Raw genomic sequence first — 27,910 nt, 5'->3', positions numbered from 1 at the left:
GGGGCTAGCACCAAACTAGATATAATCTTTTGTTTTGTCGAGCTTAGCTCAACTTGACTACAACTGTCTTTCTATTTTTAAAAATTAATATTATATAAAAAAATTATGAAATGGACAAATCTGAAAACCCTACTGAACAATATCTACCAGTCTCAATAAAATTGCATATTTCTGCTATCTTCCCTTTCACACAATTATAAAACAAAACTATACTCCCTAGCAAAATAGTTGTTTTGTCAAACTGTTCAGATTTTATCATTGATAGAGTGATCCTTTAAAGCATTAAATACAATGGAATAGAAACAAAAACATCAACAGAATAGTAATTGTACAGTCATCAGGATATTCCTTTAAATAAATGATCATTCTTTTTCTATTGACTTTAACTAAATGAGAAATATTAAAGCCTGAAGCACCGATCGTTACATTTTAATCAAAACTATTAAAAACTAATCTTTTTTGCTGTACAGAAATATAACATTCATTTATATTTACTGTTTATTTTGCATGCGGCAAATGCAAAAATGAACAGCAAATTAACCTTGCCTTTGAACGGATCTCTCTTCACAGCTGAGCTGCTATAATCTCTCTTTATGCCATGTAAACATTCTATCCTCTTCCTGAGTGCTTTGCTGGGTTTGCTCAGTCCCTACCATAGAGAAGAGGAGTGATTTAATGTATTTCCCCCCCAATATACTAGGGGAATAATTGAAGTATAAAAGGAGGACCATGTGAAAGTGTAGCTGAATGGAGTTTTAATGTTACCTAAAAACAATGGCAGTGTTAAAGTTAAAAAGGGAGAGATGGAGAACAGAAAATGACAATTGTTTAAGTATCATTTCTCTTCCTTCCTCCCTCTTTTTAAAGGTGTTTTGCTATCAATTCTTTGAATGATTCTCAAGGGATACAAGACTATTTTACAAAACCAAGCAGACTTACTAGGAAGCAAGCTCCATTGAACTCAGTGGAACTTTCTTCTGAGTAAACATTCTTTAGATGGCACTACAATTCAATTACATTTTATTCTATAAGAAAAGATTTGCAAGTAAATTGAGAATTCAGATCTGTTCGACTATAGCAGACTTAGCATTTTCAACTGGTACATGGTATTTTTTTTTAAAGCTATAATACTTCATAATGTATATAATCATGAACAAAAGCTTTTTCAAAAACTGTTTTCACTGTGCTAAAGTAACAATCTAGACTTGTTGTAAGTATATTATTCTTACAAGTAGTTCGCAGTTATTCTTGAAGGCAAGTCTTGGAGTTTCCTTAGCATAGTGCTGCTGGGGAAAATTTTCAGCATGTCCATCTTCATCTCTAGCCTGAAGGGAAATATAATGGCCTATTTAGGGACTTAGAAATAATGGAAGAAAAAGAATAAGCTAAATGCATAACAGCTCAGATCATTAAACAAATGGGAATTTCACATACAACAGTAGTAAAAAAAATTCTTATATATGCAGTATTAGTACTTTTGAGTGCTCATTACACCATTAAAACATGCAAATAGATTTTGGTGTAAGAGTGAAAGATTAGCAAAGAAACAAGCCCCAAAATGAAGGATTTCAGCTTTCTATTCTGAGTGTTTAATAGCACAGTACAGTGTTCCCTCGATTTTCGCAGGTTCAAACTTCGCGAAAAGTCTATACCACGGTTTTTCAAAAATATTAATTAAAAAATACTTCGCGGGTTTTTTCCCTATACCACGGTTTCCCCCCCCTGATGATGTCATATGTCATCACCAAACTTTTATCTGCCTTTAATAAATATTTTTTTAATAAACTTTAATAAATAAACATGGTGAGTAATAATCTAAATGGTTGCTAAGGGAATGGGAAATTGCAATTTAGGGGTTTAAAGTGTTAAGGGAAGGCTTGTGATACTGTTCATAGCCAAAAATAGTGTATTTACTTCCGCATCTCTACTTCGCGGAAATTCGACTTTCGCGGGCAATCTTGGAATGCATCCCCCACGAAAATCAAGGGAACACTGTATTACTCATGTCTATTCAGATGTAAGTCACAATGAGATGAATGGGACTTACTTCCCAATATATCTAGACTTGGAAGCAGCAGTGGGTCGCTCCGGTTCAGCCTGGTTCTGTGAATTATTAGCGGTGGCAGTGGGAGGCTCCGCCCACCCACCTGGGACACTTCTGCACAGTCTGCGCAGAAGCATTGTGTGCGCGAGTGTGAACCAGTAGCAACAGTATTTGAGAACTCGCTACTGCTTGGAAGTCTTAAAATTTTCAGTTTATTCCCCTTCTTTTTAGTACTTCAGGGATTATATTACATATATGCTATAGGTATTTCACCTTTTGGAAATGGTCAGCGAACAACATGTTTCCAAATTAAACATTTTAAGAAACAAGGTCTTATTTTCTGCATTGCTTTTTCCTGGCAGTCATTGTATTGCATGAATTTCCTCTCTTTTTTATGTAAAAAAAACTGGAACCAAGTTGTCATTAAGTGAGGGCAATCAAGTATGTTAAAATATTTAAGAATATAAACTGAAAGTTATGGGTTGTTTTGATCTAAACAGTTCATTAACGAAGCTGAAGTTTAAATGGATAAATTATTGCAGTTTCATTAGCAACTCTACTGCTTGCTTGCAGCAATTTATTCTAATCTGCAGCATATTCTGGTTTAGAGTTAAAGTAAAAAGAGAGAAGTAGGAGAAAGGAGGAGTGTCAGCGGCACGCTCATTACACCGTTCATTTGGGTGACACTTGCACTCTGTTCCACTCTCATCTCATCTAATCCCTGACTGTTCACTCTCCCTTTCTCCCGGTCTTCTGAAATTCACAGCTGAGCTGTCTCCCTCACATATGGCTTGCATATAATTATGCATATTCACATTTTACACTGCATTAAAATGATGAGCTTCTGGCTTCAGGCCAGCTTATTTAAATAAGACTCAGTGAACTTGGAAAAGGAGGTGGGGTGGGGAGAGATAGATAGGAAAACTATATAGCAAGCAGCAGGTAGTGCTCCTGCTGTTCGAGAAGGAAGGAAGGAAAGAAAGAAAAAGAAAGAAAGAGAAAGAAAGAAAAAGAAAGAATGAAAGAAAGAGAAAGAAAGAAAGAAAGAGAAAGAAAGAAAGAAAGAGAAGGAAGGAAGGAAGGAAATGACTACATGTTATATTAATCAAGAGGATCTGAGACAATATTTAATACATATCTAATTATCTCTGACAGTTCTTAAGATATTCTGTTTTCATAATATTGTGTGAACTATTTTCAAGTGTCATATTTCAGAGTATTTATCTTCTGTTGGCGTGGGCATAAAAGATGTCTGTCCTTTTCTATGTCACCCCTGCATTCCCCCCCCCCCCCCTTTCATGTAATTTCCCAGCTACAGAGGCAAAAAGGAGGTTTCTTGAATTGGAGCATCAAGGGTACCAAAGTTTAGCAAATAATTCAATTTCCACTTTAACATATTTTGGATTTCCAGACAGACATTCTTCTTCTGAAGTTGTACGCTAGTAGCAAAAACTAAAGGTTTACTAATGTAATTATTATATATTATTTAATTCCAATCTAAACTTTAGGAAAATAAAATAAAATTCTCTGTAATAATGGAATTCTATTAAATCCTTACAAATTAGTATCTCTAAAATTCTTCACAAACACTCCTATCTTCTAAATCCTGGTAGCTGTAAGAAGTAGCTAAGCAAGGTTTAGACAAGAAGAATGTTAAAAATAAAAACAGCAGGGTCCCCTGGCACCTTAAAAGCTAACAATGTTTATTGCAGCATAGGCTTCCATGGCCTAGAGCAGTGCCAGCAGACAAATACAGCTATTTCAATTTATAAATGTGATTTACTGTTTCTTTCATATAACCTCTTTGGGCCAAATTACTTATGACAGGCAGTTCCATAATTCTTCCTTCCAATATTTTAACGAGAAAGTAGACTGAAATTTGGAATAAGGGGCTGATAGGAAATTGTCTTTCAAGACTAAACAGCTGGAATCTTTAGGTTGGATCTAAGTCTTTTGATACGGCAAATAGCAAGAGTAGCTAATAGGCACACTATTGTAAGTGAACTGCAAAATAAAAATTGAGAAAAGGAATGGATAGCCCTAGGATAACTTACTGATTATAGATCACTTACACAAGCAAATTCTAGAAACAAACTCCAAATAAATATTTACATCAGGTTTTACTAATTTCTTATGGGCACAACTATTTTTTTAAAAAACCCAGGAATATCTTTAATACTGGATTCTCTGTAAACTAAGGTACTAGAAATCATGTTTATTTCCCCCCCAACTTTTTAATATCTTTTCCTTAAATAATACTCAAATCTCCAATTTAATCTTGTAATCATAGTTTAATACTTTTCTGTGCTGTTTCTGTGCCTATTCAAAATTATTGTTGTGCACTGATTGGGAAAGTAGCTTGAAAATATAGTTTTGAGAAGCCAAATTTAAAGAAGAAGAAAGGCATTGATCTAGTTTAATTAAGAGCCAAATTATTATGCACTTCCCACGAACATGACTTAGAAAACAAACTTACAAATCGTGACACCTGATATTAAAAAGTTTCATAATACAGTGGAACCCCGACTTACGAGCAGCTCTACTTACGAGCTACTCGAGATACGAGCTTGGGAGGGAGCGTCATTTCCGTTCGCCTCACGAGCTCATATCCGGGATACGAGCCTCGCCTCCCTGACTCTTTCGGTGAAGGAAGGAAGGCAAGGAAGCGCCCGGCTCGTCTCTGCTCGAAGTACAGTACAGTACAGTACTCCAACTTGGTAAGCATTCGCTTGGCTTCTGTTTGGGGGTGGGGGTCCTTGGCTTCTGCTTGGGGGTGGGTGGGGGGACGAACGGCGTCGGGAAAGCGAGGTCGGGAGGTTGTGCAATCGGCCATGCGGTCGGAATTTTTCCCGACCGCTCGGCTTGCTTTGCTTTGCTTTGCGGGGGCTTAGGGGCAGCCGGGTTGGGGGTTGGGGGGGGGGCGCTTGGCTTCAGGGCTCAGCTGGGGAGCGGCACGGGTGGTTTAAAAGGTCTCCGCCGGCATGGGGGGCTTCCTAGCACCCCCCAAACCTGGGTTGGGGGTTGGGGGGGGCTAGGAAGCCCCCCATGCCGGCGGAGACCTTTTAAACCACCCGTGCCGCTTCCCAGCTGAGCCCTGAAGCCAAGCGCAGAAGTTCGCAATCGGCCATGCGGTCGGAATTTTGCCCGATTTTTTTCTCCGCTCGGCTTGCTTTGCTTTGCTTTGCGGGGGCTTGGCTTCAGGGCTCAGCTGGGGAGCGGCACGGGTGGTTTAAAAGGTCTCCGCCGCCATGGGGGGCTTCCTAGCACCCCCCAAACCCGGGTTGGGGGTTCGGGGGGGGGCTAGGAAGCCCCCCATGCCGGCGGAGACCTTTTAAACCACCCGTGCCGCTTCCCAGCTGAGCCCTGAAGCCAAGCGCAGAAGTTCGCAATCGGCCATGCGGTCGGAATTTTGCCCGATTTTTTTCTCCGCTCGGCTTGCTTTGCTTTGCTTTGCGGGGGGCTTGGCTTCAGGGCTCAGCTGGGGAGCGGCACGGGTGGTTTAAAAGGTCTCCGCCGCCATGGGGGGCTTCCTAGCACCCCCCAAACCCGGGTTGGGGGTTCGGGGGGGGGCTAGGAAGCCCCCCATGCCGGCGGAGACCTTTTAAACCACCCGTGCCGATTCCCAGCTGAGCCCTGAAGCCAAGCGCAGAAGTTCGCAATCGGACATGCGGTTGGAATTTTGCCCGATTTTTTTCTCCGCTCGGCTTGCTTTGCGGGGGCTTAGGGGCGGCCGGGTTGGGGGTTCGGGGAGTGCCTATCACTCGCTGCGGCGGTCGCTGCCGCCGCCATCACCCTCCCGCTGCGCGCCGCCTACCGTGTGTGAGGGAAAGAGATAGCAAGAGAGGGAGTGAGTTGCCCGCGGCTGCATCGCCCAACGCCGCCCTTCCGCTGTCGCTACCGTGTGAGAGGGAGAGAAAGAGATAGCAAGAGAGGGAGTGAGAGAAAGAGAGAGGGAGAGAGGGGGGAGAGAGAGAAAGAGAGAGTGAGAGGGGGGAGAGATAGCAAGAGAGGGAGAGATGGAAAGAGGAGGGAGAGGGGGGAGGGAGAGAGAGGGAGAGAGAGAGAGAGAGGAGATAAAGGAAGAGGATAGATAGAAAGGAAGAGGGAGAAAGAAAGAGGGATAGAAAGAGAGTGGGAGTTGCCTTTCTTTCTTTCTTTCTTTCTCTCTTTCTTTTGCTCTCTTGCTCTTTCATTCTTTTTTCTTTCTCTTTCTTTCTTTCTCTTTTTCTTTCTCTCTTTTACCTTCCCTTCCTCTATTTCTTCTTTTCTTTCTCCTTCCTACCTTCTTCCCTCCCTCTCTTACTCTCCCCTTTCATAAGTTTCCTTGCTTCCTTCCTCTGTTCCTGTCCCTTCCCCCTTTCTTTCTTTCTTTCTTTCTTTCTCTCTTTCTTTCTTTTGCTCTCTTGCTCTTTCATTCTTTTTTCTTTCTCTTTCTTTCTTTCTCTTTCTCTTTCTCTCTTTTACCTTCCCTTCCTCTATTTCTTCTTTTCTTTCTCCTTCCTACCTTCTTCCCTCCCTCCCTTCCTCTCTTACTCTCCCCTTTCATAAGTTTCCTTGCTTCCTTCCTCTGTTCCTGTCCCTTCCCCCTTTCTTTCTTTCTTTCTTTCTTTCTTTCTTTTGCTCTCTTGCTCTTTCATTCTTTTTTCTTTCTCTTTCTTTCTTTCTCTTTTTCTTTCTCTCTTTTACCTTCCCTTCCTCTATTTCTTCTTTTCTTTCTCCTTCCTACCTTCTTCCCTCCCTCCCTTCCTCTCTTACTCTCCCCTTTCATAAGTTTCCTTGCTTCCTTCCTTCCTCTGTTCCTGTCCCTTCCCCCTTTCTTTCTTTCTTTCTTTCTTTCTTTCTTTTGCTCTCTTGCTCTTTCATTCTTTTTTCTTTCTCTTTCTTTCTTTCTCTTTCTCTTTCTCTCTTTTACCTTCCCTTCCTCTATTTCTTCTTTTCTTTCTCCTTCCTACCTTCTTCCCTCCCTCCCTTCCTCTCTTACTCTCCCCTTTCATAAGTTTCCTTGCTTCCTTCCTTCCTCTGTTCCTGTCCCTTCCCCCTTTCTTTCTTTCTTTCTTTCTTTCTTTCTTTCTTTCTTTTGCTCTCTTGCTCTTTCATTCTTTTTTCTTTCTCTTTCTTTCTTTCTCTTTTTCTTTCTCTCTTTTACCTTCCCTTCCTCTATTTCTTCTTTTCTTTCTCCTTCCTACCTTCTTCCCTCCCTCCCTTCCTCTCTTACTCTCCCCTTTCATAAGTTTCCTTGCTTCCTTCCTCTGTTCCTGTCCCTTCCCCCTTTCTTTCTTTCTTTCTTTCTCTCTTTCTTTCTTTCTCTCTTTCTTTTGCTCTCTTGCTCTTTCATTCTTTTTTCTTTCTCTTTCTTTCTTTCTCTTTTTCTTTCTTTCTCTTTTTCTTTCTCTCTTTTACCTTCCCTTCCTCTATTTCTTTTTTTCTTTCTCCTTCCTACCTTCTTCCCTCCCTCTCTTCCTCTCTTACTCTCCCCTTTCATAAGTTTCCTTGCTTCCTTCCTCTGCTCCTGTCCCTTCCCCCTTTCTTTCTTTCTTTCTCTCTTTCTTTCTTTCTTTCTTTAAAGGAAGAGAAAGAAAGAGAGAGAGAGAGAGAGAGAGAGAGAGATGTCCATTGAGCATTTCTTTCTTTCTTTCTTTAAAGGAAGAGAAAGAAAGAGAGTGAGGGATGTCCATTGAGCCTTTCTTTCTTTCTTTCTTTCTTTCTTTAAAGGAAGAGAAAGAAAGAAAGAGAGTGAGGGATGTCCATTGAGCCTTTCTTTCTTTCTTTCTTTCTCTTTCTTGCTTTCTTTCTTGCTCTTTTTCTTTCTCTCTTTACCTTCCCTTCCTCTAAACTTTCTTACTTGGCTGATTTTAAGTTTTCTGCTTGCAGGCAAGTTGGCTTCCGGTTTTTTCGGTGGTAAAAAAGAGGTCTCGGTGGTGCCAGTGTTTAGAGCGAGCATGGCTCCAAAAAAGGCCGCTGAGAAGAAGAAGGTGATGATACCCATAGAAGCGAAGCAGGAGATAATCAATTTGCACGAAAAAGGGACTCGTGTTGTTGACCTTGCGAGGAAGTTCCAACGCAGCACATCCACCATCTGTACAATCCTGAAGCAGAAGGACATCCTTAAAGGTGTTAAACCAGCAAGAGGAGCGACAATAATTTCCCAACTCAGGACGTCTGTTCATGAAGAGATGGAGAGGTTATTGCTAATTTGGATAAAAGAAAAGGAGCTGGCCGGAGATACAATAACAGAGGCGGTCATCAGCGAGAAGGCTCGTGCGATATTCGCCGATCTGAAGAGCAATGAACCATCCTCGTCGGGAGATCCAGATGAGTTCAAGGCAAGCCATGGGTGGTTTGACAGGTTCAGAAAAAGAAGTGGCATTCACTCAGTGGTTCGGCATGGGGAGGCAGCGAGTGCAGACATCAAGGCAGCGGAGGAGTTTGTTGTGCATTTTGCTAGCCTGGTTGAACAAGAAGGCTATGTCTCTCAACAGATCTTTAACTGTGATGAGACTGGGCTGTTTTGGAAGAAAATGCCCCGTAGGACTTTCATTACTGCCGAGGAAAAGAGCCTGCCAGGACATAAGCCCATGAAGGACCGTCTAACCCTTGCATTGTGTGCAAACGCGTCGGGTGACTGCAAAGTGAAGCCACTTCTCGTGTACCATTCGGAGAATCCTCGCGCGTTCAAGACGCACAAAATCCTGAAGGAAAGACTCCATGTCCTGTGGCGCTCCAATGCAAGGGTATGGGTAACGAGGCAGTTCTTTGTGGACTGGGTAAATCTTGCTTTTGGTCCTACGGTGAAGGAATATCTTTTGGCTAATGAACTCCCCCTACAAGCCTTACTGCTGCTCGACAATGCTCCAGGCCACCCACCTGCTCTTCAAGACGACATCCTTGAAGAATTTCAATTTGTGAAGGTTGTCTTTCTCCCACCCAACACGACTTCAATCCTGCAACCAATGGATCAGCAGGTCATAGCCAACTTCAAGAAGCTGTACACGAAGCATCTGTTCCGCCGATGTTTCGATGTAACAGAGAACACCAACTTGACACTGCGTGAGTTTTGGAAGGATCATTTCAACATCGTTTCTTGCCTTAACATCATTGACCTTGCCTGGCAAGAAGTGTCAAGGCGAAACTTGAACTCGGCGTGGAAGAAGTTGTGGCCTGCTGCTGTTGCACCAAGGGACTCTGCTGAGCCCGAGGGTGAGACCGAGGACATCACCGAGACTGACACCCCATTGGAGGAGATTGTGTCACTCGGTAAGTGTATGGGTCTGGAGGTAGACGAGGGTGACATCAATGAGCTTGTCGAAGAGCATGAAGAACCGCTCTCTACAGAGGACCTGAAGGCGCTCCATGAGATGCAACAGATGGATCTGACCCAAGAGATGAGCAGCAGTGAGGAAGAGATGCAGGAACCACCGAAACCCATTCCTACCAGTGAGATAAAAGCGATGCTAGCGCAATGGGAGAACGTTGTCAGTTTTGTGGAAAAACATCACCCAGAGAAAGTAGCCACGAGTCGTTCAGCAGCACTTTTCAATGACACCTCATTGAATCACTTTCGGAACATTTTGAAAAGCAGGCAAAAGCAGATGTCATTGGACACATTTTTTACAAAAAGAGCTGCTCCAAGTGAAAGTGCAGAAAGTGCAGCCAAAAAGGCAAAAACATGATTAGGCTAGCTACTGTGTACATATGTAAATTTAAAAGTTTAAGAAAGTTTACAAGTTCAGTTTATTCATTTATATGTACATGTACATTTTTTCATTAAAAACATGTATTTTTGCATAATTTAGACTAACTTTGTGATTTTTTTGAGGGCTGGAACCAATTAAAATGATTTACATTAATTCCTATGGGGAAAAGTCGTTCGAGATAAGAGCTGTTCGACTTAAGAGCACAGGTCCGGAACGAATTAAACTCGTATCTCGAGGTACCACTGTAGATGGATAGACTGTACCACACCAATTGTGTAATTGTGGTGTATATCTTAGCTCAAATTCAAATATTTTTGGTAATCAAAAGATTTTAACTATTTGCGTCGATTATATGTAGAATCATTTACACCCTTCTGTATTTGAGCATTTGTTAAAATGATCACAGGAGGAACTGCTGTTAAGATCTGTAAGATAATAACCAACAATGAAATTATCTTGTTTATGGTATAGCTTATCCATCTTTTATTTCATATTATGCTTTAAGACTGCAGCTCAAATCAACTTATATGTAAGTAAGCACTATTGATTATCCTGGAAAGTTTTGGATTTGGTTTATTTTTAACTGGTTCATCTTGGTTTTTTTAAACCAAACTTTCCAATATTTATGCTACCGTGTTTCCCCGATAGTAAGACACCCCCGATTGTAAGACGTATCGGGGGTTTCAGGGGGGTCGGCTAATATAAGCTGTACCCTGAAAGTAAGACATATGTCTTACTTTCGGGGAAAACACGGGGGTATTGCCGGGGGGGGAGCCCGATGACGTTGCTTCCAAGCTCCCCGCGCACCCCTCGCCTTCGCCTCGCCGTGGCGCCACTGCCTCTTCCCCTGCCGAGGCTCGGCTGCAAGCGGCCAGCGAGGCCGACCGGCTCCGAGGCAAGCGGCCGGAGCTGCGCCCTCCTTCGCCCACCTCCTTTCTGGCAGCTCCCCACGCGCCCCTCGCCTTCGTCGCGCGGCGCCACCGCCAGCGAGGCACGGGAAGAGGCGGTGGCGCTGCGGCAAGGTGAAGGGCGCGCGGCGAGGTGAAGGGTGCCGGAAAGGAGGCGGACGAAGGAGGGCGCAGCTCCGGCTGCTCGCCTCGGAGCCGGTCGGCCTCACTGGCCGCTTGCAGCCGAGCCTCGGCAGGGGAAGAGGCAGTGGCGCCGGTGGCTCGGCTGCAAGCAGCCAGCGAGGCCGACCGGCTCCGAGGCGAGCGGCCGGAGCTGCGCCCTCCTTCGCCCGCCTCCTTTCCAATGTAAGACATACCCCGAAAGTAAGACGTAGTGGGGCTTTTGGGGGTAAAAAGAAAGTAAGACACTGTCTTACTTTCGGGGAAACACGGTAGATAGTATTTTTTTAATTGTTAAACTACTTGATAAATCTTGAAAAGAAGCTAAAATTGCATTACTTGAGAATCTTTCCTATCCCCAAAAAAAGACAACAACTATGCACATTCTCCTATCCAGATTCCATCCACCACCACCCCCCAAAAAAGACAATAACTATGCACATTAGAGCTGTTAAAAACATTTGGAAGAGACTTTTTATAAAACACATTCATAATGCTAGCGTGTTAATGCAGCTGTATCATCTAAAATGTTCTGCATAGTTGCTTTGAAGAACTCTATGTTATCTGCAAATGCTTGCAGAAGCTTAATCATTTTGATTCATAGCACCTGGAGGGTTAAAAAAATTGTTACTGGTTCTGGAGGCATGACATACCTTGGTGGGCATGATTTGGTGGGCTTGGCAGGGGGAAAAAATACTGCAAAATCTCAATTTCTTCCCAACTTCATGGGAAGGTTACTGCAAAATCCCCATTTCTCCCCCATCAGCTGGGACTCGGGAGGCAGAGAATGGGGTAGGGCAGTCATAGATTATATTTACCAGTTCTCCAAACTACTCAAAATTTCTGCTACCAGTTATCCAGAACTGGTCAGAACCTGCTGAAACCCACCCGATTCATATTCAGACATAGATGAACCGTGATCTATGTAGGCATGGGGGGAAAGTTCAAAAGGATTTACACTAAATTTTCTAAAATATGTAGTTACTTCTTTAAAGAAAAATTGAAATTTCACCTTCTAACCTACACAAGGTTTCTGGCTTTAAAGGAAATATACAGGTAAAGATTCAATAATTATTTGAGACAGATCATTAGGTCACCAAGGTTAATGTGTCATCACATGCATAAGTTTCATATAAGAACAGAAATGAATTGTAAAGTGGGTTTTTTCTCCTTCTGAAAAACTGGCTTTTGGTAGTATAAATAACAACAATGCCATAACATGTAGCTTACATGTTATCAGATGTCCAGATTATATGGCTCTTTGAAAATATGTATTTATAGCTGTGGTACCATTTTTATGTACCTATTCTGGATTGGAAGAAGAATACTCTGGTTACAATTTGGTACTGGAAAAATTATTCTAGGGCTTTGAGAGATTTATACAGAGGTTTATGTGTTACTTTCTATATAGAATACAAATACCTGCAATCTTTGTGTCACATCATTTTGATAACTCTTGCAATCAAAATTTCTCCTATCTCACTTTTTGAGATATGCGGATGATAATGGTTAATTTTTTTGAATATATCTTCTGTGACACTGAGAACAAATTAGACATGTACTTCACAATTAAATAATAATAATCTCACAGTTTTGGGCAAAGTATGTAGATCAGTGTTTCTCAACCTTCGTGACTTTAAGATGGATAGACTTCAACTCCTAAAATTCCCCAGACAACATGAGAAACACTGTGTTGAAAAGGACTAATATAGACTTTACATTTTTTAAAAAAAACTTTCGTTGTAACTTTTTTTTAATTTTTAAACTTCAGTTTTAACTTTTAATAGATTTAATTTAATATATCCTTTTAAACATAAGTCTTGTTTTTTATTATAATTGGCCTACAATCACCGTTCCCCGAAAGTTGCACCCGCGCGTGCCCGCACGCCCCAAAATACACCCCCGCGCAGCCTTTTTCACGGCCGCGCGCTCCCCATCCCCATGCCAGCCCGCGGGGGGGTGGGGCGGGGAGGTGCTGGCAGCAGAAGGGAAGGGAGCCGCGGCCGCCCCTGCCTCCCCACAGTTCCTCCGGCCCCTCGGCCTTTCGGTGCTGGCAGCAGAAGGGAAGGGAGCCGCGGCCGCCCCTGCCTCCCCACAGTTCCTCCGGCCCCTCGGCCTTTCGGCGCTGCCCCCCGCCCGCCCCCTCTGCTCCTCCACCGCTTCCTGCCTTTCGGCGCGGCTCCTCCCACACCCGGAACACACACCCTGCCCGTCTCACCTTTGCCGAGAGCACTTTCATCCCGGGCTCTTGGCAAGGGGATTGCAGGAGAGGCGGAGCAGGCATTCTCTCAGCGGAGGCCGGCGAAGGTGATATTCAATGTCGGTGGTGCGCGAGCGGATCCCCCTGCTAGCCCGCTCGGAATATTCAAAATAAGAAAAGCCTTCGCCGGCGAAGGCTTTTCTTATTTTGAATGTTCCGGGGGGCTAGCAGGGGGATTTGGAGCGCGTGCAAATGCCCGCGCCCCCCCGACATTGAATATCACCTTCGCTGGCCTCCGCTGAGAAGAACGGAGAGAGAACGAGAGACAGGGAGAGCAACAGACAGCAAGATAGAAAGTGAGAAAGAGAGAGAGAGAAAGGGGGGAGAGAGATAGCAAGAGAGAGAGAACAAGAGAAAGAGTGTGAGAAAGAAAACAAGAGAGAAAGAGTGAGTGAGAGAGAAAGAAAATGAGGGAAAGTTAGAAAAAGAGAGAGAAAGAGGGGGGGAGAGAGGGAAAGAGAGAGAGAGAAAGCAAGAGAGAGATGAGAGGAAGGAAGAGAGAGAGAGAAGAGTGGAAGGAAGAGATAGAGCGAAATGATAGAAAAAAGGGAAGAAAAGAGAAATGAGAAAATGATTGAGGCAGAGAATGACAGGAAAGAGAGAAAAACAGAGAGAGAAGTGACTCTTGATTTAAAGCATATGGTAAAAGCACTTAAATAATAACAGAAAAAAACCCCAGCCCTCACCTGTTTTTATTAATAGTTATGTTTTTGGTTTTGCTGGTTGATTTAGTTTTAATAGTAATGGATTTTGGTTTTTTTAAAATTATTAATTTCTTTTAATAAAAAAGAAGGGATTTTTTCTTATTTATTTATTTATTTATTTATTTATTTATTTATTCTTCTATGCCGCCCAGTCCCAAAGGGACTGTCGCTCAGACACTATACTTTTCCGCCCACACCGAAAAAAAATTAGAGGGTACATTGCCTACAATGTTGTTATTTAGTGTAATTATAATCTATGATCCTATTTGATGGATTGCCTATCTTCAATGTTTTCCCCACTAATTTGGACAGACAGGGTGGATGCATTCAGTACCCCTTCAATTAAATAGTGTCATTTTGGGGACCAAGGAAACATAATGTCTTGTTACATATCATGTTGCCTGCTTTTCCCTGAAATTTGGGTGGCTTCCATTCTGATGTCATTTGGAAGGCCTTAAAGACCTATCTTTAATCCCAGTCCCTGGACTAGGATGATTAATGGACCTGTTGGGTATATGGTATTTATTTTCTATATTGTTTTATGCAGATTGATATTTATATATTGCCTTGCACTGTGTGCCACCCAGAATCAGTCTTAGGTTGGGTAGCACCTAACAAACCTAGAAATAATATGTAATGATACTAAAGGTAGCTAACTATAAGAAATACTAAAGTATTATACAGCAGAATAAAATATATATGGAAATATGGCTAGAATCCTTCAGAGTCCTCTTGAAATCACCTACCAGTAATTGTTAATTATCCATTTGCTATATGTGTAGAATTTGGTGTGCTAACTATGTATGATTGTTCTGTGTTTGTGTGTGTGTACGTGCAGATATGTGTGAAACAGACAACTGAGAAACGCAATATAAATTGTGATGTGCCTAATTATCTACCAATAATCCTTCTGCTTCATAAAGTTATTGCATTTTTCTGGCAAGCCTCCAGGGATGGCAGGGTCCTTAGCCTGATTTTATGGATTAACCTTCAGATCTCATTATAAAAATGAGCTATAAGAATTAACATAATTGAAAACTAATAAATAGTGCCCCTGTCTTTCATTCTATCAGTAATGCTTTCAAACACCAACATTATGGTAATGGATAAGAGAAATTATTTTCTGGATTACTGTCTTCCAGGCTTTTTATCCTCCATATATTTGAGGGGAAGGGAGGAGGAAAGGAGAAGGGTAGAGAAGGAGAGAAACAAAGAGTTGTATGCATACTGGATTTCTATTTGTTGGAATGTTATAGTTTTTCTTTAAGATTTTTACATATAATCTCTGATAAGACTAAGAAATTACCAGAGTCAAACATTGGCAGACATCCAAGGCTTGTCAAGAGCACAGCTTACTATAAAATACTAAAAATAAAGAGATCAAATAAATCAAATCATTCCACTGCTGAAAAACAAACACAGTATTGTTACTGCCTTCTATATTTTAGGACCTTGTTTACTTTTTTTCTGCTCAGTTACTGAACCAAACTTTATGCTAAAAATGTTTAAATCTTAAACAGTGCCAATTTTTACATTACAATTCTTCCTGAATGTCAATTTTTGCATATTATTATAGAGTGCTGAAATGTATGAAACATAAAACAAAAAATATAGAAAATAATAATCTAGCAGAATATAATGCAAAACATATTTGAATGAATGTACAAAAGAGTCTATCCCTTCACTATGCTAATAATAGTAGCTTTTCTTAGCTGCTGTATTTATTTTAGTACACGTGGGGTGGTTTTTAAAAAAAACATTTTAATATTTTTAGAAACCCAGTCCCATGTATTGTAACCCAGTCCCATATGTTTTGATTGAAGAAATAATAAAAATAGATCATTTCATACGTTCTAACAAGCTGAATTGATGCATTGGACAGAAAACAGTAATATAATCAGCCATTTTGTCAATAACTTCCCTGGTTTTTATTGTTTGTTTATTTTAAAAGTCTAATGCACTTTTGACGGTCAAGGAAATCATTCTCTCTTGTTCCCTGTCAAGTCGTATCACTGTTGCTTTTAACAGGTTCTCCACCTAGCATTAATAGAACTGAATGATACAAATGGAAATCTCCCATAGTGAGAAGGGGGGAAATGACCAATTATCCTGACAGTCAATGGAACAAGAAAAGTATATGGCTTTTTCTTAACATCAGGTGCATAACAGAGTAGGACGGGGTACAGTTAATTGGAGCTCAGCAATTGAATTTATCACTATTGCTGATCAAACTGAATTTATCTTCTCTTGGGCTTATCTCTTTCCATGAACTTCACCATATTATCTTGTTCAAAATTAATTTATTAGGATTGAAGTATTCTTTCATGGAGGCTTTTATCTTTTCTGAGTTGGACAATGGGTGAAATTCAGCAGGTTCTGACAGGTTCTGGAGAACCGGTAGCCGGAATTTTGAGTAGTTCAGCTAACCGGAAAATATGCCCCCAGAGTGGGGTGGGAATGGAGATTTTGCGGTATCCTTTTCCTGCCATGTCCACCAAGCCACACACACACAGAACCGATAGGGGAAAATTTTGAATTTCGCCCCTGGTTTGGCAACTAATTTTTCCTCACCCATATTAATGCACACAAGTGCAGATCATAGTATGCATCATAAGTAAGGGAATTACACAACCTTTTCCTTTCATTTTAAAGTACATTCATTCATTCATTTATTTATTTATTGGATTTGTATGCCGCCCCTCTCCGCAGACTCGGGCCGGCTAACAACAGCAATAAACCAGCATATAATAATAATCCAATACTAAAACAGTTAAAAACCCTTATTATAAAACCAAACATATGTACAGACATACCATGCATAAAATTGTAAAGGCCTAGGGGGAAAGAGTATCTCAATTCCCCCATGCCTGGTGGCAGAGGTGGGTTTTAAGCAGCTTATGGAAGGCAAGGAGGGTGGGGGCAATTCTAATCTCTGGGGGGAGTTGGTACCAGAGGGTTGGGGCTGCCACAGAGAAGGCTCTTCCCCTGGGTCCCGCCAAGCGACATTGTTTAGTTGACGGGACCCGGAGAAGACCCACTCTGTGAGACCTAAATATTTGCAAAAACTAAATAAGCTTGAAAAAGCAGAAACAATAAAGCAAAAGTCCAGTTAAAATTCCACTCCTCTTGCTATAGTTCTAGATTACACCTTCCATATAAGCAATGAAAACTGCAAGTACAGAAAATGGCAAGTAGAGTTACTTGGGGGTGCTAAAGTGCAAAAGATGTCACACTTTTGTTGTCCATTCAGGAGATTGTCAGTTTTCTGTTACTTTTCAACAACAGAACTGTATTCCTCTGAATTTTTTGAAAGCCGCCCTAATGGTGTTTAACCTTCCATGACAATAGCAACTATGTTATCCTCTATCTGAAGGATAGCATTGGTGTAGACAGACAACTGGTAAATTCACATACCTTTACTCTGTTTTTACTCTTCCTTAGCGGAGGCCAATCACTAACTACTAGCCACACTTTGGCTTAGCATTATGTGTGCATCAATACATGATCATTAAGAGAAACAATGGCCTATTGTGAAATGGGAAATCAGCCACTATCTGATTCCATTGTTTAGTTTATATGCAGAGATATTACCTGCTTAGGACAGATTGCATTTGCCATTTAAAAATTAGGCATTCTTGCCCCTTCCTCCAGGAGTCAGCAAACAAAAGATGATTCTAGCAAATGTTTTCTATATTCACTCACTGCAAATCTGGGAATTTAGCACTCATCTTTCTTGCTTTTTGACAAATAATTTCTTTCTCCTCTCCATACATGCATATAAATAACTCTCTTGACAAAGAGGTTTCATGGTCACAGCCCAATGTAAGTTAGGAAATACAGTGATCCCTCGAGTTTCGCGATCTCGATCTTTGCGAAACGCTATATCGCGATTTTTCCACCCGATGACATCACTTCCTTCCTTTCTCATCTTTCTTTCTCTCTCTTTCTCTATCTTGTTTCTTCCTCTCTCACACTCTCTTCCTCCCTCTCTCATCTCTTTCTTTCCTTCTCTCTCTTTCTCTATCTCTCCCCCTCTTGCTCTCGAGCGGCGGGCGGCACCCAGGGAAGGTTCCTTCGGCCGCCCAGCAGCTGATCTGCTCGGCAGCGCAGTAGCAGCGAGGAGCCGAAGATGGGGTTTCCCCTTTGCGTGGGCAATGGGGAACCCCCATCTTCGGCTCCTCGCTGCTACTGCGCTGCTGAGCAGATCAGCTGCTGGGCGGCCGAAGGAACCTTCCCTGGGTCTTCAACTCCCAGAATTCCCCACCGCCCACGCAAAGGGGAAACCCCGATCGTGCACCGAGCGGCGGACAAGCGGCGGCCGGACAAGCGGCGGACAAGCAGCGGGCGGACAAGCGGCGGACAAGCGGCGGGCGGAAAAGCGGCAGCCGGACAAGCGGCGGGCGGAAAAGCGGCGGGCGGAAAAGCGGCGGAAAAGCGGCGGGCGGACAAGCGGTGGACAAGCGGCGGGCGGAAAAGCGGCAGCCGGACAAGCGGCGGGCGGACAAGCGGCGGCCAGAAAAGCGGCGGGCAGGCGGGCAGGCAGGCGGCTCCTCAGCTGCTGGGCGGCGGAAGGAACCTTCCCTGGGTCTTCCCAGGTGTGGAAGTAAAAACACCATCTGCGCATGCGCGGCCATGGAAAAAGGGGCGCGCATGCGCAGATGGTGTTTTTACTTCTGCACCACTACATTGCGAAAAATCGAGTATCGCGAGGGGTCTTGGAACGTAACCCTCGCGATACTTGAGGGATCACTGTACACAATGTGTTCTATATAAAAATGACTGTACTTTCTGCAAGACACAATTCTGCAAGACCCCAGGAGTTTTTTGTGGATCAATTATGATTTTATAGCGAGAAAAAGTAGTTGAAAGTCTAATGAACGGTGATATGAATTATCATTTGTAATATTGTCATCTATTGCAGTATTCAGCAACCAAGCAAAATTTCATCAAAACAACGAAACTACTAAGTGCTGCTTCTCATTGCAATAGACAGCCACATTAAAAAAAAATCTTCATCTGATTTTAAATGTCTGTTCTTTTTTGCTGACTTTCAGCACTGGTGAGCTTGCAGATGTTTTCTTGCAGATGTTTCATTACCTGACTAGGCAACATGATCAGTGCACCATCATCTGCAAGAAAACAACCAAGCTCAGAGAACACCAAAACCCTTCATTTGAATCCTCAGTTGCAGATATCTCCTTGTATTACTTTCATCACCGTTCTCCTATGTGGTTAAGGGCTGAGAAAGTAATAATGTTTATCATAACATAACTGTTAAATGTATAGGTTGCACATAAAATCCTTTGGAAAATCCCTCTCTTTCCTCAGGCAAGCATCAATAATACTAAGATATTTAAGGTAGGCTTTAAAACAAAATAAGTAGCAATAGCAAAAATGATTCACTTGATACATATCTTAAAGGAAGAACAAAATAATTTTTAAAAGGCTCCGCACTTCATCTACTCTATCAGATGTAACTAAATCCCAAGTTATAAACCCATTATTTTTTGCATGGATGATGCACCCCACTGGTTCCAGTAAAACTAATTGCAGATAAACATGTTTCGTTTTGCAGTTTGTCATAGACTTCCATAGTTGAATTGAAGTTGCTACAACTGTAGTGCATCACAGTCACTAAAAAGGCATATGACAGTGAGGAATACCTAATCTGCACTTCTGAAACATGCCCAAGATTTAGAGATGATTAGCGTTCTTTTAAACATTAATTATTTTTTGGGAATGAACTTTATTTATGTACAGTATTCAGTTTGCCTATATGTTAAATGTTGGGCTGCTTTCCTTAGCAATGGTCTCACTGATTTTGTTATTCTTACTGTTTATTTGTTTATTGGATTTACGGTATATGCTGCCCCTCTCCATGGACTGTTTGTTAAATGGACATTCCCAATCATAAGAAAAAAGGATCTGGGAGAATTTTGTTAAACTGGGAAATGGCATCAAATCATCTCTGTAAATGTCATTATAATTTGGATTAATTTAGCCTTGCAGAAACCACAATGGTTTTTGGCATATGTAATACCATTTTTGTGTTGTTTCTTCTGGCAGCTTTGATTGTGGGATATTACAGAAAAATGTACACTACTCTTTTTTAATCTGGTGGGAAGAATATGGTGTAATATTTAATGTATATTTTATATTTATACATTCTACTTTATTTCAAAATGCAACTATATTGTAACGGCATACAAAATGCAATACCTTCTGTGAAGAGCAACATACTAATATTATGATATAAACCGATGTTCATATCTCTACCATAAATCTCTAAAAGAAAAGAAAAATCAAGAATCAGCTAATCAAGTTCTTATCATATGAATGTTTTTCTGTGTAGCATTTCTTAACTAATCTCCTTTAGAAGGACAACAAAAAGTAGCAATTCACATAAAAATAATGCATGGCTTTCAGCTATAAGCATGTAAATAAAAGATTCAAATTGTGTCCCACATTCTTCACTTCTATTCCCCCAGAACTCTAATAACTTCAACAACTAGAACAAGTTGGCCAATTCAACAAAACACATACATTTCCACAATTCCTATGCTGTCTTCTTTACCAGCCTACCTAGATAATTTTAGTGACAAACGAGACAACCCATGACTTTTTGGCATCATCCTTTCATAGATATATCCTGACTTAAATAAAGAAATAGAACGAACACCGGTGGGAAAAGAAGCAGTGGGTACCAAAGCAATTTCCAACTTGTTACTGGCTTCCCCAGTGATATGGTTATGGGAAACTGGCAGGGAGTTCAGAAATCCCCCTTCTTTGTCCTTGGCTGATCCACAGGATTGTCTGCCATTTTCCCAAGAGAAAGGGGAAAGGGGGAACTGTGGACCCCAAGGAAAACTATACGTGTTAGCAAAAACTTCAGAAGAAAAGGATTTAGGGGTAGTGATTTCTGACAGTCTCAAAATGGGTGAACAGTGCAGTCAGGCGGAAGGGAAAGCAAGTAGGATGCTTGGCTGCATAGCTAGAGGTATAACAAGCAGGAAGAGGGAGATTATGATCCCGCTATATAGAGCGCTGGTGAGACCACATTTGAAATACTGTGTTCGGTTCTGGAGACCTCACCCACAAAAAGATATTGACAAAATTGAACGGGTCCAAAAACAGGCTACAAGAATGGTGGAAGGTCTTAAGCATAAAACATATCAGGAAAGACTTAATTAACTTAATCTGTATAGTCTGGAGGACAGAAGGAAAAGGGGGGACATGATTGAAACATTTAAATGTGTTAAAGGGTTAAATAAGGTCCAGGAGGGAAGTGTTTTTAATAGGAAAGTGAACACAAGAACAAGGGGACACAATCTGAAGTTAGTTGGGGGAAAGATCAAAAGCAACGTGAGAAAATATTATTTTACTGAAAGAGTAGTAGATCCTTGGAACCAACTTCCAGCAGACGTGGTTGGTAAATCCACAGTAACTGAATTTAAACATCCCTGGGATAAACATACAGTATATCCATCCTAAGATAAAATACAGAAAATAGTATAAGGGCAGACTAGATGTAACATGAGGTCTTTTTCTGCCGTCAGACTTCTATGTTTCTATGTTTCTATACCCGTTTTTCCTCCTGGCATTTCCCCAAAGATCCCCATCTTTGTGCCACACAACCTACAGGTTTCTAGGAAATATAATCAGAAAGTGTGGTGGCATTGAAAGGGCTAAAACTTCTCCAAATTTCATTTCCATCAGAGTCATAAATACCAGCAAGTTAGCCCACTAAAATTATCTTGGTTTAATAAGTGTTGTCCTATACTTTCCAATGTTTGCTCAACTGAAGGTTACAAACAAGGAGATGTGTGAGTTTTAATAGATAGATAATAAGAATGAAACCTAGACAATATTTTTAGTCATGAATGACAGGAGTTAAATATAGATAATAGCAGGAAAGAAACATAGATAACTCTGACACTCACTCATACTCTAATTATCTCACATAACAAATATTACATGGTCTATATGGGGTTGCCCTTGAAGACCATTTGGAAAATCAATTGGTCCAGAATGCAGCAGTGTGGTCAATTATGAGCTAACGAGGTTAATGAGGGCTTAACTGACCATGTTTTTAATTTACTATGCCATTTTTTTCCAATTTATGCATGTCCTCAAACATTCATAATCGTTTATGGCCTTTAACTTAGTTTTGTAATCTAAAGGCATAGAAGTTTACATAATGGAACATTCATTAACTCATAATTCCCCCGATACAACTGGGAAAATTACAGTAATATCTATGTTAGTGACTATAAGGGGCTAAATAATCAAGTGTATGAACAAACTTAATTAATAGGTGGTTTATGAGAAACTGCTTTTCATGAAGAATCGGATTGGTAAATATACTCCCTAAGATCACAGATGCGGGAACTATAGTATTTGTAATGTATTACATACATTACACATACTGTACTTTGATCTAATGTGAAGCATAGAGCAAAATAAATGTAGGATATTAACAGTCTTAGAATAACCATTACTCAACTTGGTATATTTAAAAAATGCTTTCAGAAATTATACCTGTCACAGTCCACATCCACCCAGCAAAACAAAGCAAAGCAAAGCATATTTCCTAATATTCATCTGCCAATGAGAGTTTAGTTGTAGAAGAATCTCACTAAACCTCATCCTTGGTTTCATGAACTACATCATCTAGGGAACAATCTGTTGAAAAGATGATAGGGTTATTTGGAACCTTCTGTTGTGGAGTAGAGAGGGAGAATTTGGCAGTTCTAATTCAGCTGTTTTCTGGCCCGGATTTTACTTTATATTTAATGATTATGTCAAATATCAATTGCTCTATTCAGATAATTAAGACAAACATAGATTTAGGTGTTACTTTGAATCTCTCTTGAAGTTTATATTATTTTCTAGAAAAATATTCCCTTTTTATTAAATTGTGAAATATATGCTAAGGTTTTCAAAAGTTTGGAACTCTAGTTATTTTTGGGAAAATATTTCATGAACGTCCCTTCCAGCTTGTGTGAGTGAGCACACAAACTAGTAGTAAAGGCTTTTAGATATAATCTAAAAGTGAGCACAGGGATTAGTAGTAAAGGTTAGTGAGTAAGCACACAAACTACTAGTAAAGGCTTTGAGATATAATCCTTCCTTTATTGGGTAACTGAAAGGTTACCCAACAAAGGAAGGGTTTGTTTGTTTGTTTATCTATCTATCTATCTATCTATCTATCTATCTATCTATCTATCTATCTATCTATCTATTTATTTGATTTATATGCCGCCCCTATTTATTTTATTGGATTTATATGCCGCCCCTCTCCGAAGACTTGGGACTCAGTTGTCCTGGGACTTCCATTCACAGCAATGTTATGACTGGTGGATGGTTTGTATGGTGAAGGAAGATAGAATCATCTTTGCTTAACCTGCCCCATACATTGTAATTCAGGATACTGCCAAATAGGCTCAATATTTTAAAGGCAGAACAGAGCTTGTCAGCAGTGACAATCAATTGTATGCTGATTACTTTGGAACAGGTAGAAAGCACTTTAATTTGACAGTGGGTTAGGTCGTATTAGTGTAGAATCTTAAGACTGTTAAGAACATAAAGAACAATATAAAGAATAAAAAACACTATGCCTGGATAATATGAAAACCCCAGCCTGCAGTTTAGAATAACATCATAATAATTACCTCCCAACAATCTTTTTTTTCTCTCAATCTCCCTTATTTAAATTTGGAAGGTAGTGTGGAAGGCACTGCATAAGAGCAGTTCAGGCGAATTCAAACTCTTCCACATAGTAATATTTTATAAGGATATAAATATGTAATCCTACATATATTTTCCACTTACGTTGCACATGGATTTATCTATTCACATAGTGACACTTCCTTGTCTTCCTCCCTGCAGTTTCTCGATGCCTTCTCCAAATCTGCTTTAGTGAGTCTCCATTCTTTCAGCAGAGATATTTAGGGAGAGTGAAAGACTACAAGTGAAAGAGGAAACATCCCTGGTTTCCTGATGATAACTATCAATAAAAGCGCTACTTAGTGTTTCTTTCAGGTTAGGATAATGCTACTATTTGTCTTCCAGTGGCCCTAATAAAAGTTTCATTTTACAGTCCAATATTGTATGGTAATTATTGTATACTGGGCTTCAGTAGGCAATAGACTAGACCAGAATAGGTACAACAGCATTTATTGACTTAACTGGGACTGGGGAAGTGCAGGCAAATCCATGTAATGTATACTCTGACCCACAGTGCCTTAACCAACCTGAGCCTGGGTGGCGCAGCAGGTAGAGTGCTGTACTGCAGGCCACTGAAGCTGACTGTAGATCTGAAAGTCAGTGGTTCAAATCTCATCACCGGCTCAAGGTTGACTTAGCCTTTCATCCTTCCAAGGTGAGTAAAATGAGGACCCGGATTGTGGGGGCAATATGGTGGCTCTATTAAGAAGTACTATTGCTAACATGTTGTAAGCCGCCCTGAGTCTAAGGAGAAGGGCGGCATAAAAAATGAATGAATGAATGAATGAATGAATGAATGAATGAATAAATAAATAATACTTGAAAAAGTCACCTAAATATGAATGTTCTAAGTTTCCCTCCAAAACAGTTGGAGATAACAGTTACGGTCATCTAAAAGGTAGTTTCACTTAAACAGGACTTAATACAATTTTACATACCGTATTTTTCGCTCCATAAGACGCAGTTTTTTTCCTCCCAAAGTAGGATGAAAAATCAGCCTCGTCTTATGGAGCGAAGATGCAGGCAGGGAGGGGGGGAGGCTGCGAATTCGGAAGCGCCATCCCGCCGGCTGGCTGGCTAGCTGCTGCCTGGCCCACCGTTCCCCGTAATCTGCGCCCGTGAGCAGGCGTGCACCCCTAAATACACCCGAGCGCCCTTTTCCACGGGCGCGCGCTCCCCATTCCCCTGCCAGCCCGCGGGGAGGTGGGCGGGGGCGGGGAGGTGTGGCAGTAGGAGTAAAGGGAGCCGCGGCCGCCCCTGCCTCCCCGCTGGCTTCTCCACGCTGCCCTATTGCCCGCCCGATCCGCCTCCTCTCCTCCTCTGCCACCTCCTGCGTTGGGGCCCGATCTGCCTCCTCTCCTCCGCTGCCTCCTCCTGCCTTGGGGCGCAATCTGCCCCCTCTCCAACGTCGCTGCCTTCTGCCTTGGGGCGCGATCCGCCCCCTCTCCTCCTCCACCGCCCCCTGCCTTGGGCGAGCAATCTGGGAGTCCGGGACAGGGTGGCTTTACGCTATGAAGAGAAAACGGCCGACTTTTCCCTGCTGCCGGAGCCGTTTCCTCTTCATGGTGCAAAGCCACACAGTCCCGGACTCCGGGATTGCTCGCCCAAGGCAGGAAGCGGCGGAGGAGGAGAGGGGGCGGATCGCGCCCCAAGGCAGAAGGCGGCGGAGGAGGAGGAGAGGGGGCGAATTGCCATCTGCCCAGACAGAAAGGAAAAAAGAGAGAGAAAGTGAGAAGAAGAGAGAGAAAGAGAGAGAGAAAGAGAGAGGGGGAGAGAGAGAAAGAGAGGGAGAGGGAGAGGGAGAAAGAGAGTGGGAGAGGGGGGGAGATAGCAAGAGAGGGAGAGAGAGAAAGAGAGAGGGAGAGGGGGGAGAGATAGCAAGAGAGAGAGAGAGAAAGAGAGAGGGAAAGGGGGAGAGAGGGGGGAGAGAAAGAGAGAGGGAGGGAGAGAGAGGAGATAAAGAAAGAGGAGAGAGAGAAAGGAAGAGAAAGAAAGAAAGAGGGATAGAAAGAGAGAGATAGTGAGAGATGCTCAGTGAGCCTTTCTTTGAAGTTGCCTTTCTTTCTTTCTTTCTTTCTCTTTCCTTCTTTCTTTTTCTCTCTTGCTCTCTTGCTCTTTCATTCTTTTTTCTTTCTCTTGCTTTCTTTCTCTCCTTCCTTCCCTCATTCCATTTCTTTCATTCCCCCTCTCTATTTTTATTTCTCTTTCATTTTCTTTCTTTCTCTCTTTCTTGCTTTCTTTCTTGTTCTTTTTCTTTCTCTCTTTTACCTTCCCTTCCTCTATTTCTTCTTTTCTTTCTCCTTCCTACCTTCTTCCCTCCCTCCCTTCAGTCCTTCCTCTCTTACTCTCCCCTTTCATAAGTTTCCTTGCTTCCTTCCTCTGTTCCTGTCCCTTCCCCCTTTCTTTCTTTCCTTCCTTCCTTCCTTCCTTCCTTTCCTCCCTCCATTTCTTGCTTTCCTTTTCCTTCCTCCCTTCTTCCCTCCCTCACTCCCTTCTTTCACTCCTTCCTCTCTTCCTCTCCCCTTTTTGGCTCAAAATATTTTTTTTCTATTTTCCTCCTCTAAAATCTAGGTGCGTCTTATCAGCAGGTGCGTCTTATAGAGCGAAAAATACGGTATTCAATACATAACAGTAATCTTCCCTAATCTACACAACTTGGTCTTCAGCTCCATAATCTCCCAGTCAACATGGCTATTGGTGAAGGCTGCCCTCTGGAATATTTTGTTATACATACACTAAACCGGCTATTTTCACTTTCTGTTAATTTTTCAAACATTTTTGTTTGACCTTCATCAGATTTAAAATAGTCTTCATTGATTCATGGAAGTGATTACAGAAGGGAAGCTTAGTACGGCTTCCTCTGCCTTCATTTCTTAAATGTATATTAATGTGCCAAAATACAAGAAAAAAACATTTTTGTTATTTATTTATTTATTTGTTTGTTTGTTTATTAGATTTGTATGCCATCCCTCTCCGCAGACTCGGGGCAGCTAACAACAATAATGAAACAACATATAACAAATCTATTTAAAATAATTTTTAAAAAACCCTAATTTTAAAAAAACCCAAACATACCATGCATAAATTGTACAGGCCTAGGGGAAAGGGCATATCTCAGTTCCCCCATGCCTGACGACAGATGTGGGTTTTAAGGAGCTTGCTAAAGGCAAGGAGGGTGGGGGCAATTCTGATCTCTGGGGGGAGTTGGTTCCAGAGGGTCGGGGCTGCCACAGAGAAGGCTCGTCCCCTGGGTCCCGCCAAATGACGTTGTTTAGTCGACGGGACCCAGAGAAGGCCAACTCTGCGGGACCTAACTGGTCGCTGGGATTCGTGCGGCAGAAGGCAGTCCCGGAGATATTCTGGTCCGATGCTATGAAGGGCTTTATAAGTCATAACCAACACTTTGAACTGCAACCAATGCAGACTGCGGAATGTTGGTGTAACATGGGCATATTTAGGGAAGCCCATGATTGCTCTCGCAGCTGTTATGTATGATTGCCATCTCTACTAATGGTTAGCTGATTTGTTCAGTTGCTTTGTGATACAGTTTTTCTCTACTTCTCCTCTCCATGCATTTTTTTTTCAATTTGGGCATCTTTATAAAAATAAATTATTCAGTGCTATAAAGTGAAAAGGCAACTTACATTGAAAATGTTATTTGTATAATAAATATTTAATGTTTCTAATAAAAATGGCCTTGTCTTTTATTTTTACAGAATCTATCTTTCTTCATTTAACTTAATTGCTTCGATTTATATTATATAATGAGCAATAATGAGTTTATGGAGTTTACTTTTTCAATAAAATGACTCTGGTTGAAGTATCATTACAGTTACCAAAGATAAGACTGCTTAAGTGCCTCTGGGTTCCCTGGGAAAAAATTAACATGCCTAATTCACCAGATTATTCTTCTGGGATGTGCAAAAACCTCACAAAGAGTCACTAAGCAGCCATAGAAATATCATTAATAAATAAATAGACTTCATTATTAATATTGTTTTAAACATTGGACTATAAATATTAAAATATTTTTCATGAATGTATTTTATACATTATTTTGCTACCATAAGCATCGCTTTTACCTGGATTTTCTTGGTAAGCATAAAGAATAAAATAATTTTATTCTGTATGTTTGATTATTTACTATTATTTTATATTATGTTCCCTTGAAAGTAATTTTACTAGTGTGCATTTATAGATATGAAATATTTGCCTGCCAGGGCAACCCTATAAATATTTAACCTTAAGTAACTCTCAGTGGATATAAAAAAAATAATTAAAAAATCATTGTCAGAACTGTAAGGCAGGCCAGACAGTTGAGAAAAAACTCTTGGTGACTTTGCATAGGCAGTATCATTTTACCATACAACTTAATCAAATGTATGTCTACAGGGAGCTAGTCTGGTGTAGTGGTT

General features: G+C 41.3%; 1 protein-coding gene across 2 annotated transcripts in view; it reads right to left on the bottom strand.

Annotated features, from left to right (window-relative positions):
• SOBP (sine oculis binding protein homolog) overlaps positions 1-27,910 on the bottom strand; it is a 209,049-nt gene that overhangs the window by 73,885 nt on the left and 107,254 nt on the right. The window contains exon 5 of one of the 2 annotated variants that reach the window (XM_070733306.1): positions 1,230-1,325. The exons of the other annotated variant lie outside the window; for it this stretch is intronic. Coding sequence (XP_070589407.1) covers positions 1,230-1,325 — 96 coding nt within the window. The remainder of the gene's footprint in view (positions 1-1,229; positions 1,326-27,910) is intronic. 2 annotated transcript variants of the gene reach the window in all.

Source organism: Erythrolamprus reginae, chromosome 1 (assembly GCF_031021105.1).
Source record: "Erythrolamprus reginae isolate rEryReg1 chromosome 1, rEryReg1.hap1, whole genome shotgun sequence".
Taxonomy (NCBI): domain Eukaryota; kingdom Metazoa; phylum Chordata; class Lepidosauria; order Squamata; family Dipsadidae; genus Erythrolamprus; species Erythrolamprus reginae.
This window is presented reverse-complemented; position numbering and strand designations above follow the sequence as displayed.